Here is a 12,285-nt window from a genome sequence, read left to right as displayed (position 1 = left end):
GCTCGTCCGCCATCATCGACACTGCGCATGCCTCAGAGACAATAGCCGAGTGACTGACGCCAGCGCCCCGGACCAATAGGAAGAGAGGGGGGCGGGGCTGGAGGACCCAACTGGTGCAACTGGTCCTCCAACCAATCGGGGTGAATGAGGGGGCGGGGCTGAGCCCAGATCTCCCTCATTGGCTGAAACTCTGCATCATTTTGAAAGCTGATTTGTCTCGAACTCCAGGAGAAAACTGGACCTTCCTGTTTGTGGCTTTGAACAGATGAAACCCTGTGGGTGCGGACCAAACATTTCTTAATGAAATGAATTAATTCAGGACAGACAGCGGGGATTATTTCAGTAAGAGCCTCAGAGATGAAGAATCTCTGAATGGTGCCATTCAATTCATTCAACGGGATTCTCAGCAAAACAACATCGTCTGCTACGAGAGAGAAAGGTTTTTGTGGCAGCTGAAAAGAAGCAGCACACATTAAACCAAGCTCGCAGACACCTTCACGCAGAGACCTGCACACACACACATATACACTGATGAACACATAACTACGCAGTCATACACAGTGAACCACAGTCAGACACAAAGGAACACTTCCTGTCCTATCAGATGGACAACACATGCTAACCTCAACAAAAACAAAAACAGAATTACCTGGAAAAACTCAGCAGGTCTGGCAGCATCGGTGGAGAAGAAAAGAGTTGACGTTTCGAGTCCAATGACCCTTCAACAGAACTGAGTGTAGTTAGGAGAGGGGTGAAATATAAGCTAACCTCATACTGGGGTTAAAGAGTCAGTGTTTGTAATGGCCACAAGGTCACAAAAATTCAAGTCAATATTATCCTTCAGTGACTGTGAGCAATTTTGGGCATAAAATTCCACTGTTTTCTCTGTACTTTAGATCAATATTGAACAACATCTGGGACATAGGAAACAACAAACATTAACATTGAGCAGCTTATTGTCATCCTGGTTGATCATCCCCAGTGACAGAACAACATCACAGCATCTGGATAATCACAGCATTTACTTTCCTGCTGGTATTACAGATGATGCCAATTCCCCTTATATTGAAGGTCTGCTTGGTGAAGAGAATTCAAAGATAGGTTACAAGGAGAAAGAATGGAAATGTTTTCACTGACCAAGAGAAAACCTTTGAAGCTACAAAATGAAGAATCTTCTTGAGCCTTGAAGTGGGGAATGTAAACAGTGGGAGGCCAGGTGGGGAAGACCTGAATAATTCTAATAACTTTATTAAACATTTCTCAATAGTAAAGACACTTACACACATTAAAATTAAGAATCTGTAATAGGAGTAGGTTCTAGGAGGTCACACTGAGGATAAGATTGGAACCTGTGAATAGATCAATTATCTGAAAGGACAGATAATGTATGTTCTCAACACTGAGCCAGAAGGTCAAGAGATTAACTGAGTACAAAGATGTTATTAAGCCTTTCAGAAAGAGATGAGATATTCAGGTACAGATCATGAGAAACACAATGGCAGTATCACACGGACTCACTAAAGAGGATTACATCATTTACAAGATGAATTAATGGGTTAATATGTCCTGTTTTGATAAACAAATAACCAGAATGTGTTGACATGTTATTATCAACTTAGAAAGACGTTACTAAAGTCAAAAGGGATTAATACAGAAAAGCTTGGGGTCCTGGACCATGTCTACCTTCGATCAGACTGATCAGATTAGAATAATGCACACACAACTCTTTATGATGAGGCCTCCCGTGAGTATCCAGTAATCTCATGGTCTCTGTATGTAATGGGTTATGTAATAGAAATAAAATTATTAAACCAATGTCTCAGTGTTTCCTAGTTTCCAAGCTTGTTTAAAGGGATACAGATAATTCTGTAAAAACACAAAGTATATTTAGCTTTTAGGGACAAACACTCTGTAACAATTTGAAATGAATTCAATGATCTCTGATAAGTACAATATCCATTGTTGGGAAATGTGTTTCCAGTCAGGAAGCAGGTGAATAGCCTCTCCCCACTTTATATTTGACATTTTTGTAGCTGTGATGATGATCAAATCCTTTTACACAGAGACACACACACACACAGGGCAAACGCCCGCTCTTCAGGGTGAACTCACTGATGAGTCAGAAGTTTAAATGACTGAGTGAATCCCTTTCCACAAACAGAGCAGGTGAACAGTCTCAGCCCAGTGTGAATTCGTGGGTGTGTCCAGAAATTGGATGAATTAATGAATCCAATCTCACTTTCATATCACCTGCACAGTCGTTCCCCAGTGTGAACCTGTTGGTGATTCATCAGGTCAGTTGATTCCGTGAATCCTTTCCCACACACGGAGCAAGTGATTCTGTATGACTGAGTGAATCCCCACCCACACATGGAGCAGATGATCAGTCTCTCCCTGTGTGATCTCGCTGAAGTCTCAGAAAGGTGCATGGTTGATTGACTCTCTTCCCACGCTCCAAGCATGAGATGATCTGTCCCCAGTGTGAACTCGCTGGTGTATCAGCAGGTTGGATGAGGTAGTAAATCCCTTCCCACACTCAGAGCAAGTGAACTCCCTAGTGTGAGTGCGCTGATGTACAGTGAGGTCAGATGATCACCTGAACCCAGTCCCACAATGAGAGCACCTGAACGGTCTCTCGTCAGTGTGAACATGTTGATGGAACATTTGTTCCTTGGAACTTTTATAGCACTTCCCACAGTTTGAGCATTTAAAAGGTCTCTCCTCACTGTGAACTCGCTGGTGTCTCAGCAGGTGGGATGAACAAGTGAAACCCTTCCCACAGATGGAGCAGGTAAATGGCCTCTCCCCCGTGTGAATTCGCTGGTGTGTCAGCAGTTGGGATGAGATAGTGAATCCCTTCCCACACACATCGCAGGTGAATGGCCTCTCCCCAGTGTGAACTTGCTGGTGTCCCTGAAGGCTACATGTCTGATTGAATCTCTTCCCACAGTCAGAGCAGGTGAATGGCCTCTTCCCACTGTGCATGCGCTGGTGTCTCAGCAGGTTGTATGAGTGAGCAAATCCCTTCCCACACTTGGAGCAGGTGAACGGTGTCTCCCCAGTGTGAACCCGTTGGTGCCTCAGCAGGTAGGATGAACAAGTGAATCCTTTCCTACACTCAGAGCAAGTGAATGGCCTCTCCCCTCTGTGAATTCGCTGGTGTGTCAGCAGGTTGGATGACTGAGTGAATTCCTTCCTACACTCAAGAGAAAGTGAATGGCCTTTCCCTGGTGTGACTGCAGTGATGTGCAATGAGGTCAGATGGTCGCCTGAACCCTGTCCTGCAGTGAGAGCAGCTGAACGGTCTCTCGTCAGTGTGAACACATTGATGGGACATCAGTTCCCTGGAACCTTAATAAGACTTGGCATTTAAAAGGATTCTCATCAGTGAGAACTAGAAAAATTCTGAGATTTAACCTTTTAATAACAAGTACAGAGTCAGAGAAAACAGGGGCAGAGAGGAGGAAAGTTCAAATTGTCTTGTGATAGGAATGGAAGGCTGGAGAGAGTAAATGACAAAGGGTTGATATTGCAACATTGGGTGACAATTAAAGAAATTTATGGGGCAAGTGAACAAATAAGACAAATTCAGAGGAGGGATAAATAGGACTTTTACCAGCATCTACTGTCCTAAAAATGGAAGTGATGATTATGATCTGAAATTGTTGAAATTAATGTTAATTCTGGAAGGTTGTGAAGTGAACAATCAAAGACGAGCTGCTGTTCCTCGAGCTTCTGTTGAGCTTCATGAGGCCTTACAGGAGCATGAGGACTAAGAGGTCAGAGCTGAAGTGAGGCTGAGAATTAAAATAGTAAATGAGAAGAAGCTCAGGATCACACTTGCAGAGTGAATGGTGATTTTCCACAAAGCAGTCACCCAATCTGGATTTAGTCTCCACAGTGTCGAGGAGAGCACAACGTGAGCAGTGAATGCAGAATACTAAATTGTAAGAAGTACAAGTAAATCACTGTGTCGGCTGGAAAGTGTGTTTGGGGACCTGGAACATGGAAAGGGAGGTGGCAATGAATCTGTTTCAATAAGTTTGTAACAGGCCAATGCACAGTTCTTCTGCTGTGCTATATATTTTAATGGGAATTATCAAATGTTTTTACCACTATGATCTTGGCTGGTGGACTTTCATGTTTTCACTTTTCTCTGTTGATCTATCCAGGAGGGCTGGTGTGGTAAGAAGGCTTGGTCTGAAAAATACAGTCACTGTGACGGTGATAATGGAACATTATTATATCAAAGTGCAGTGATACCTGATCACCTATCGAGTGAGTGAGTTTGCAATAATGTAACTCAAATGATCACAGTTACTGCAGGTGATTCTCTGGCTACAATTTGAAAGGAAAGGATTGGGGTCCAGTCCCACCCAGCTGGACAACAGAGGAGAGGCATTGGAGGAGGATGGAATGGTCAGTGCTGTCTGCTGCCATTGTCCTTCTAGATGGTAGTGGTCATGGGTTTGGAAGGTGCTGCCTAAGGAGCCTCGGTGAGTATGGACACGGGAAAGGGAGATCACTTCAAAGGAATTAACTTGTGTTATATATATTAAAAAGACTCGGCACACTGTGTGTTTAACACAAAGCTAATTTATTTTTATTATATCCAGAATAACAACAACTATAACTGGCCTGGAGTTTATTAACATCAGCAGAAACAGACCCCAATGAACATGGTTCAGTCCTGCATGTGATTAACAGAAAAATACAATCACTGTCGTGACCTGTAAACTCGCTGGTGACTCAGCAGAGTGGGTGACCGAGTGAATCATTTTCCAAACTCGGAACAGGTGAATGGCCTCTCCCCAGTGTGCACTCTCTCGTGTCTCAGCATGTGGGATAACTGAGCGAATCCCTTCCCACACAAGTGGCAGGTGAATGGCCTCACCCAGTGTGAACTCGCAGGTGCACAGTGAGTTGAGATGATTGTTTGAACCCAGTCCCACAGTGAGAGCACCTGAATGGTCTCTCGTCAGTGTGAAAACGTTGATGGGACATCAGTCCCCCAGAACTTTTATAGCACTTCCCACAGTCTGAGCATTTAAAAGGTTTCTCCCTAGTGTGAACTCGCTGGTGTCTCAGCAGGTTGGCTGACCAAGTAAATCCCTTCCCACACTCGGAGCAGGTGAACAGTTTCTCCCCAGTATGAACTCGCCGGTGTACAGTGAGTTGAGATGATGCTTTGAAACCAATCCCACAGTGAGAGCACCTGAATGGTCTCTCCTCGGTGTGATAACGTTGATGGGACATCAGTTCCCCAGAACTTTTATAGCACTTCCCACAGACTGGGCATTTAAAAGGTCTCTCCCCAGTGTGAACTCGCTGGTGTCTCAGCAGGTGGGATGACTGAATGAATCCCTTGCCACACTCAGAGCAGGTGAATGGTTTCTCCCCTGTGTGAACTCGCTGGTGTGTAATCAGCTGGGATGATCGAGAGAATCCCTTTCCACACATGGAGCAGGTGACTGGCCTCTCTCCAGTGTGAATTCGCTGGTGTACATTGAGTTGAGATGATCGCTTGAACCCAGTCCCACAGTGAGAGCACCTGAATGGTCTCTCGTCAGTGTGAACACGTTGATGGAGCAGCAGTTCCCATGAACTTTTATAGCACTTCCCACAGTCTGGGCATTTAAAAGGTCTCTCCCCAGTGTGAACTCGTTGGTGTCTCAGCAGGTTGGAAGACTGAGTGAATCCCTTCCCACACTCAGAGCAGGTGAATGGTTTCTCCCCAGTGTGAACTCGCTGGTGTGTAATCAGCTGAGATAATCGAGAGAATCCCTTTCCACACACGGAGCAGGTGAACGGCCTCTCCCCCGTGTGAGTGCGCCGATGAGTTTCCAACTCACATGGGTAACTGAATCTCTCCTCGCAGTCCCCACATTTCCATGGTTTCTCTCCAATTTGAACAGTGCTTTTTCCTTCCATTTTCAAAATGCTATGTTATTCAGGTTAGGATATATTGAGCGACTCCTTCAGATGCTGTTTTCTGACTGCAAATCCTCCATTTCTAGCCCCCTGTGAAATGATTTAAAACAGAAAAAGGGAGTGAGAGCGAACCCACAAAAACACAAAGGCAGGTTGTGAAATTGAGCTGAATGAAGAGTGAGAGAGAGAGAGAGAGAGAAAGAGAGAAAGAAAACAGGGGGTAAAGGAGAGAGATGTTATATTTCTACAGCTTGAACAGAACTGTGAGGGAATCTCCAAAACCCTCAACCTGCGCCACCTAGAAGGACAAGGGTAGCAGGTGTATTTAAACACCATCACCTCGAAATTCCCCTCCAAGTCACACACCATCCTGACTTGTATGACATCCTGTACTGGATGAGCAGAAATTTCCTCCATTTAAATATTGGGAAGACTGAAGCTATTCTCTTCAGTGCCCACTACCAACTCCATTCCCAGCCAGCAGCTCCATCCCTCTCCCTGGTAATTGTGTGAGGCTGCACCAGACTGTTCACAACCATGGAAAATTATTTCACCCCAAGACAAACTTCCAAACACATATCTGCATCATCACCAAGACCGCCTATTTGCACCTCAGTAACAACACCCAACTCCATCTCATCTCAGCTCATCCACTGCTGAAACCATCATCCATTCTTTTGTTAACTCTAGACTTAACTATCCTAACACACTCCCAGCCAGCCTCCCACATTCAATGTCCCTGTAATCTTGAGGTCATCCAAAACTTGGCTGCTCATATATTTACTCACACTCAGTCTTATTCACCCATCACCCCTGTGCTCACTGACATACAAAGGTTCCTGTTTAAGAAGCACCAAAATTTTAAATTTCTCATCCTTGTTTTCAAATCCATCCGTGGTCTCATCCCTCCCTGTCTCTGTAATCTCGTCCAGCCTCACAATCCTCCAAGGTCTCTGCATTTTTCTCATTCCGGCTTCCTGAGCATTCCTGATTTTAATCGCTCCATCCTTGGTGTCCACACCCTGAGCTCAAAGGGCACAAGCACTGGAATTTCCTCCCTAAACCTCTTCGCTCTCTTTCTTCCTTTCCTACTTCAAGATTATCCTTAAAACCTACATCTTTGACCAAACCTTTGGCCATCTGCCCTCTTACCTCTTTACATGACTCTGTGTCAAATGTTGATTTTTAACACACCTGTGAAACACCCTGGGAAGGTCTATTACATGAAACATGCTTTATAAATACACATTGTTGTTGATCTGGACAAATATCGCTGTTCCTTCGTAATCGCTGTAACTCTTTATCTAACATCATTGTGGGAGCACCATCACCACAAGGACTGCAGCGGTTCAAGAAGGTCAAACATCATCTTCTCCACAGGTAACTGGGGATGGGTAATATCTGCTGCTGGTCTTGTTAGTGAAAGGGCAGGGGAGTGGGACCAGCTGATTTGCTCTTATAAAGAGACAGCACGGGCAGGATGGGCTGAATGGCCTCCAACTGCATTATAACCATTCAATGATTCAATGATAAAGAACCGACACAGGAGACCAGGGACCAGCCTCTGGAACCAATGTCCAACCTGATACAAACCGGCTCTTCATTGATCTGGGAGCTGCGGCCCCGCTCGGTGCAAACGGGGGAGGGGAACCGGTCAGTTTATTTCCGGGGTTTGCGGTTTACACAACATGTTTCCGGAGCCTCTCCGTCCACCCGCCGGATCCATCGCTCCCTCCGCCCCGCCATCCCCCGCCTTTACCCATTGTGGACCCGTCTCTCCATCGCCATTACCCGCACTGCGCATGCATCAGTCACAGCCTGGCTCCGCCCCCTCATTCACTCCGATTGGCTGGAGCACCAGCCGATCCCGCGCGTTCCTCCACTCCCGCCCCCTCTGCCTTATTGATCCGGAGCTGCCGTCAATCACTCGGGCATTGTGACGGTTTCAAACGCCGAGAGCGGCCACAGACTCAGCCTGACTTGCTGATTCTTGGCAGATTTTCTGTTTGGGAAATTAGAGCTAGAGATGGATGGTCAGTTCCCCTCTGTCCGGGGGGGATTCACACTCATTTCCCCAGTGCAGTGATTATCACGTTTACTGCACATGAGGAAAGTCCCCGGCTCAAACCCGGCTGGAAACTTTGTGTTTAACATTGTTACTGATGGGGAATTAACAGTGAGTTTAGTTTCATGTCGAACAGGGTGATAGTTACTGATGTCTCATTCCAGAGAAAACTGATCCTCTCTGACCCAAAAACAAAATACTGTAAAACTCTAGGTGGAAATCCGACCTAGAACTGGGGGGTCACTGTTTAAAAATAAGGGGTGGCACATTTAAGACAGGGATAAAGAGAATATTTTTCTCTCAGAGGGTCATGAGTCTTTGGAATTGTCTTCCTCAAAAGGTGGTGGAAGCTGAGTTTTTGAATATTTTTAAGGCAGAGCTCGACAGATTCTTAACAAAAACAAAAATACCTGGGAAAACTCAGCAGGTCTGGCAGCATCTGCGGAGAGGAACACAGTTAACGTTTCGAGTCCGAATGACCCTTCAACAGAACTAAGTAAAAATGGAAGAGAGGTGAAATAAAAGCTGGTTTAAGGGGGTGGGGGGGAGAGACAGGTGGAGCTGGATAGAGGGCCAGTGATAGGTGCAGATACCAAAAGATGTCACAGACAAAAGGTCAAAGAGGTGTTGAAGGTGGTGATATTATCTAAGGAATGTGCTAATTAAGGGTAGAAAGCAGGACAAGCAAGGTACAGATAGCCCTAGTGGGGGTGGGGCGGGGTGAAGGAATCAAAAAAGGCTAAAAGGTAGAGATAAAACAATGGATGGAAATACATTTAAAAATAATGGAAATACATGGGAAAAGAAAAATCTAAATAAATTATTAGGAAAAAAAAATGGGGGGATCGGAAAGGGGTGGGGATGGAGGAGTGAGTTCATGATCTAAAATTGTTGAACTCAATATTCAGTCCGGAAGGCTGTAAAGTGCCTAGTCGGAAGATGAGGTGCTGTTCCTCCAGTTTACGTTGAGCTTCACTGGAACAATGCAGCAAGCCAAGGACGGATGTGTGGGCATGAGAGCAGGGTGGAGTGTTGAAATGGCAAGCGACAGGGAGTTCTGGGTAATGCTTGTGGATAGACCGAAGGTGTTCTGCAAAGTGGTCACCCAGTCTGCGTTTGGTCTCCAATGTAGAGGAAAGCGCATTGGGAGCAACGAATGCAGTAGACTAAATTGAGGGAAGTGCAAGTGAAATGCTGCTTCACTTGAAAGGAGTGTTTGGACCCTTGGACGGTGAGGAGAGAGGAAGTAAAGGGGTAGGTGTTGAACCTTCTGTGGTTGCATGGGAAGGCGCCGTGGGAGGGGGTTGAGGTGTAGGGGGTGATGGAGAAGTGGACCAGGGTGCCCGGGAGGGAGCGATTGCTGCGGAATGCCGCCAGGAGGGTGAAGGGAAGATGTGTTTGGTGGTGGCATCATGCTGGAGTTGGCGGAAATGGCGGGGATGATCCTTTGAATGCGGAGGCTGGTGGGGTGATAAGTGAGGACAAGGGGGACCCTATCATGTTTCTGGGAGGGAGAGGAAGGTGTGAGGGCAGATGCACGGGAGATGGGCCGGTTGAGGGCCCTGTCAACCACCGTGGGTGGAAAACCTCGGTTAAGGAAGAAGGAAGACATGTCAGAGGAACTGTTTCTGAAAGTGACATCATCAGAACAGATGCGACGGAGACGAAGGAACTGAGAGAATGGGATGGAGTCCTTACAGAAAGCGGGGTGTGAGAAGCTGTAGTCGAGGTAGCTGTAGGAGTCGGTAGGCTTGTAATGGATATTGGTGGACAGTCTATCACCAGAAATTGAGACAGAGAGGTCAAGGAAGGGAAGGGAAGGGAAGTGTCAGAGATGGACCATGTGAAAATGATGGAGGGGTGGAAATTCGAAGGAAAATTAATAAATTTTTCCAGGTCCAGACGAGCGCATGAAGCAGCACCGAAGTAATCATTGATGTAACAGAGAAAGACTTGTGGGAGGGGGCCGGAGTAGGACTGGAACAAGGAATGTTCCACATACCCCGTAAAGAGACAGGCATAGCTGGGGCCCATGCGGGTACCCATAGCCACACCTTTTATTTGGAGGAAGTGAGAGGAGTTAAAGGAGAAATTGTTCAGTGTGAGAACAAATTCAGCCAGACGGAGGAGAGTGCTGGTGGATGGGGATTGTTTGGGCCTCTATTCGAGGAAGAAGCGGAGAGCCATCAGACCATCCCCGTGGGGGATAGAGGTGTAGAGGGATTGGACGTCCATGGTGAAGAGGAGGTGGTTGGGGCCAGGGAACTGGAAATTGTTGATATGATGTAGGGTGTCAGAGGAATCACGGATGTAGGTGGGAAGGGACTGGACAAGGGGAGAGAGAATGGAGTCAAGATAGCAAGAAATGAGTTCCGTGGGGCAGGAACAGGCTGACACGATCGGTCTGCCGGGACAGTCCTGTTTGTGGATTTTGGATAGGAGGTAGAAGCAGGCCGTCCGTGGTTGGGAAACTATCAGGTTGGAAGCTGTGGAAGGAAGATCTCCAGAGGGGATGAGGTCAGTAACAGTCCTGGAAACAATGGATTGATGTTCAGTGGTGGGGTCATGGTCCAGGGGGAGGTAGGAGGGAGTGTCTGCGAGTTAACGCTCAGCCTCTGTGAGGTAGAGGTCAGTGCACCAGACAACAACAGCACCAGCCTTGTCAGCGGGTTTGATGACAATGTCAGGGTTGGAGCTGAGAGAACGGAGTGCAGCAAGTTCAGAGAGAGACAGGTTAGAGCGGGTGAGAGGAGCAGAGAAATTGAGATGACTAATGTCACGCCGACAGTTCTCAATGAAAAGATCAAGAGAAGGTAAGAATTTAGAGGGAGGTGTCCAGGCGGAGGGAGAATATTGGAGGTGGGTAAAAGGATCCGTTGAACGGGGAGAGGACTCCTGCCCAAAGAAATGAGCACGGAGACAAAAGCGGCGGAAGAAGAGTTCAGCATTGTGCCGAGCCCGAAATTCATTGAGATGAGGGTGTAAGGGTATGAAACTAAGTCCTTTGCTGAGCACTGAACGTTCAGCGTCAGAGAGGGGCAGGTCAGGGGGTATAATGAATAGACGGCTGGGGCTAGGATTGGAAGACGGGATGGGGAAAGAGGGACAGGCAGGGGTGGCGGTCCTGGAAGGGTGTTGGTGTCGATGAGTTGTTGGAGCTTGCGTTCCTTTGCACCGGAAAGAAGGAGACAAAGTTTCTTGTTGAGGCATCGGATGAGACGAAGAATAAAATGAAACTGGCTATGGGTACCCGCATGGGCCCCAGCTATGCCTGTCTCTTTATGGGGTATGTGGAACATTCCTTGTTCCAGTCCCACTCCGGCCCCCTCCCACAACTCTTTCTCCGGTACATCGATGATTACTTCGGTGCTGCTTCATGCTCTCGTCTGGACCTGGAAAAATTTATTAATTTTGCTTCCAATTTCCACCCCTCCATCGTTGGCACATGGTCCATCTCTGACACTTCCCTTCCCTTCCTTAACCTCTCTGTCTCAATTTCTGGTGATGGACTGTCCACCAATATCCATTACAAGCCTACTGACTCCCACAGCTACCTCGACTACAGCTCCTCACACCCCGCTTTCTGTAAGGACTCCATCCCATTCTCTCAGTTCCTTCATCTCCATCACATCTGTTCTGATGATGCCACTTTCAAAAGCAGTTCCTCTGACATGTCCTCCTTCTTCCTTAACCGAGGTTTTCCACCCACAGTGGTTGACAGGGCCCTCAACTGTGTCCGGCCCATCTCCCGCGCATCCGCCCTCACACCTTCCTCTCCCTCCCAGAAACATGATAGGATCCCCCTTATCCTCACTTATCACCCACCAGCCTCCGCATTCAAAGGATCATCCTCCGCCATTCCCGCCTACTCCAGCATGATGCCACCACCAAACACATCTTCCCTTCACACCCCCTGGTGGCATTCCACAGCGATCGTTCCCTCCGGGACACCCTGGTCCACTCCTCCATCACCCCCTACACCTCAACCCCGTCCCACGGCACCTTCCCATGCAACTGCAGAAGGTGCAACACCTGCCCCTTCACTTCCCCTCTCCTCACCGTCCAAGGGCCCAAACACTCCTTTCAAGTGAAGCAGCATTTCACTTGCACTTCCCTCAATTTAGTCTACTGCATTCGCTGCTCCCAATGCGGTTTCCTCTACATTGGAGAGACCAAACGCAGACTGGGTGACCGCTTTGCAGAACACCTTTGGTCTGTCCGCAAACATTACCCAGACCTCCCTGTCACTTGCCATTTCAACACTCCACCCTGCTCTCATGCCCACGTGT

At 47.3% G+C, this 12,285-nt stretch overlaps 1 protein-coding gene and 2 long non-coding RNA genes across 3 annotated transcripts in view; 2 read left to right on the top strand and 1 right to left on the bottom strand.

Moving 5' to 3' along the window:
- LOC144697374 (uncharacterized) overlaps positions 1-12,285 on the top strand; it is a 232,790-nt gene that overhangs the window by 38,197 nt on the left and 182,308 nt on the right. The window lies entirely within an intron of this gene.
- Positions 1-12,285, top strand: part of LOC144697459 (uncharacterized) — a 296,931-nt gene that overhangs the window by 246,003 nt on the left and 38,643 nt on the right. The gene's annotated exons all lie outside the window — the stretch shown is intronic.
- LOC144698444 (uncharacterized) overlaps positions 1-12,285 on the bottom strand; it is a 50,076-nt gene that overhangs the window by 4,017 nt on the left and 33,774 nt on the right. The window contains exon 6 of the mRNA XM_078570384.1: positions 4,900-5,941. Coding sequence (XP_078426510.1) covers positions 4,900-5,941 — 1,042 coding nt within the window. The remainder of the gene's footprint in view (positions 1-4,899; positions 5,942-12,285) is intronic.

Source organism: Cetorhinus maximus, chromosome 23 (genome assembly GCF_964194155.1).
Source record: "Cetorhinus maximus chromosome 23, sCetMax3.hap1.1, whole genome shotgun sequence".
Classification (NCBI taxonomy): domain Eukaryota; kingdom Metazoa; phylum Chordata; class Chondrichthyes; order Lamniformes; family Cetorhinidae; genus Cetorhinus; species Cetorhinus maximus.
This window is presented reverse-complemented; position numbering and strand designations above follow the sequence as displayed.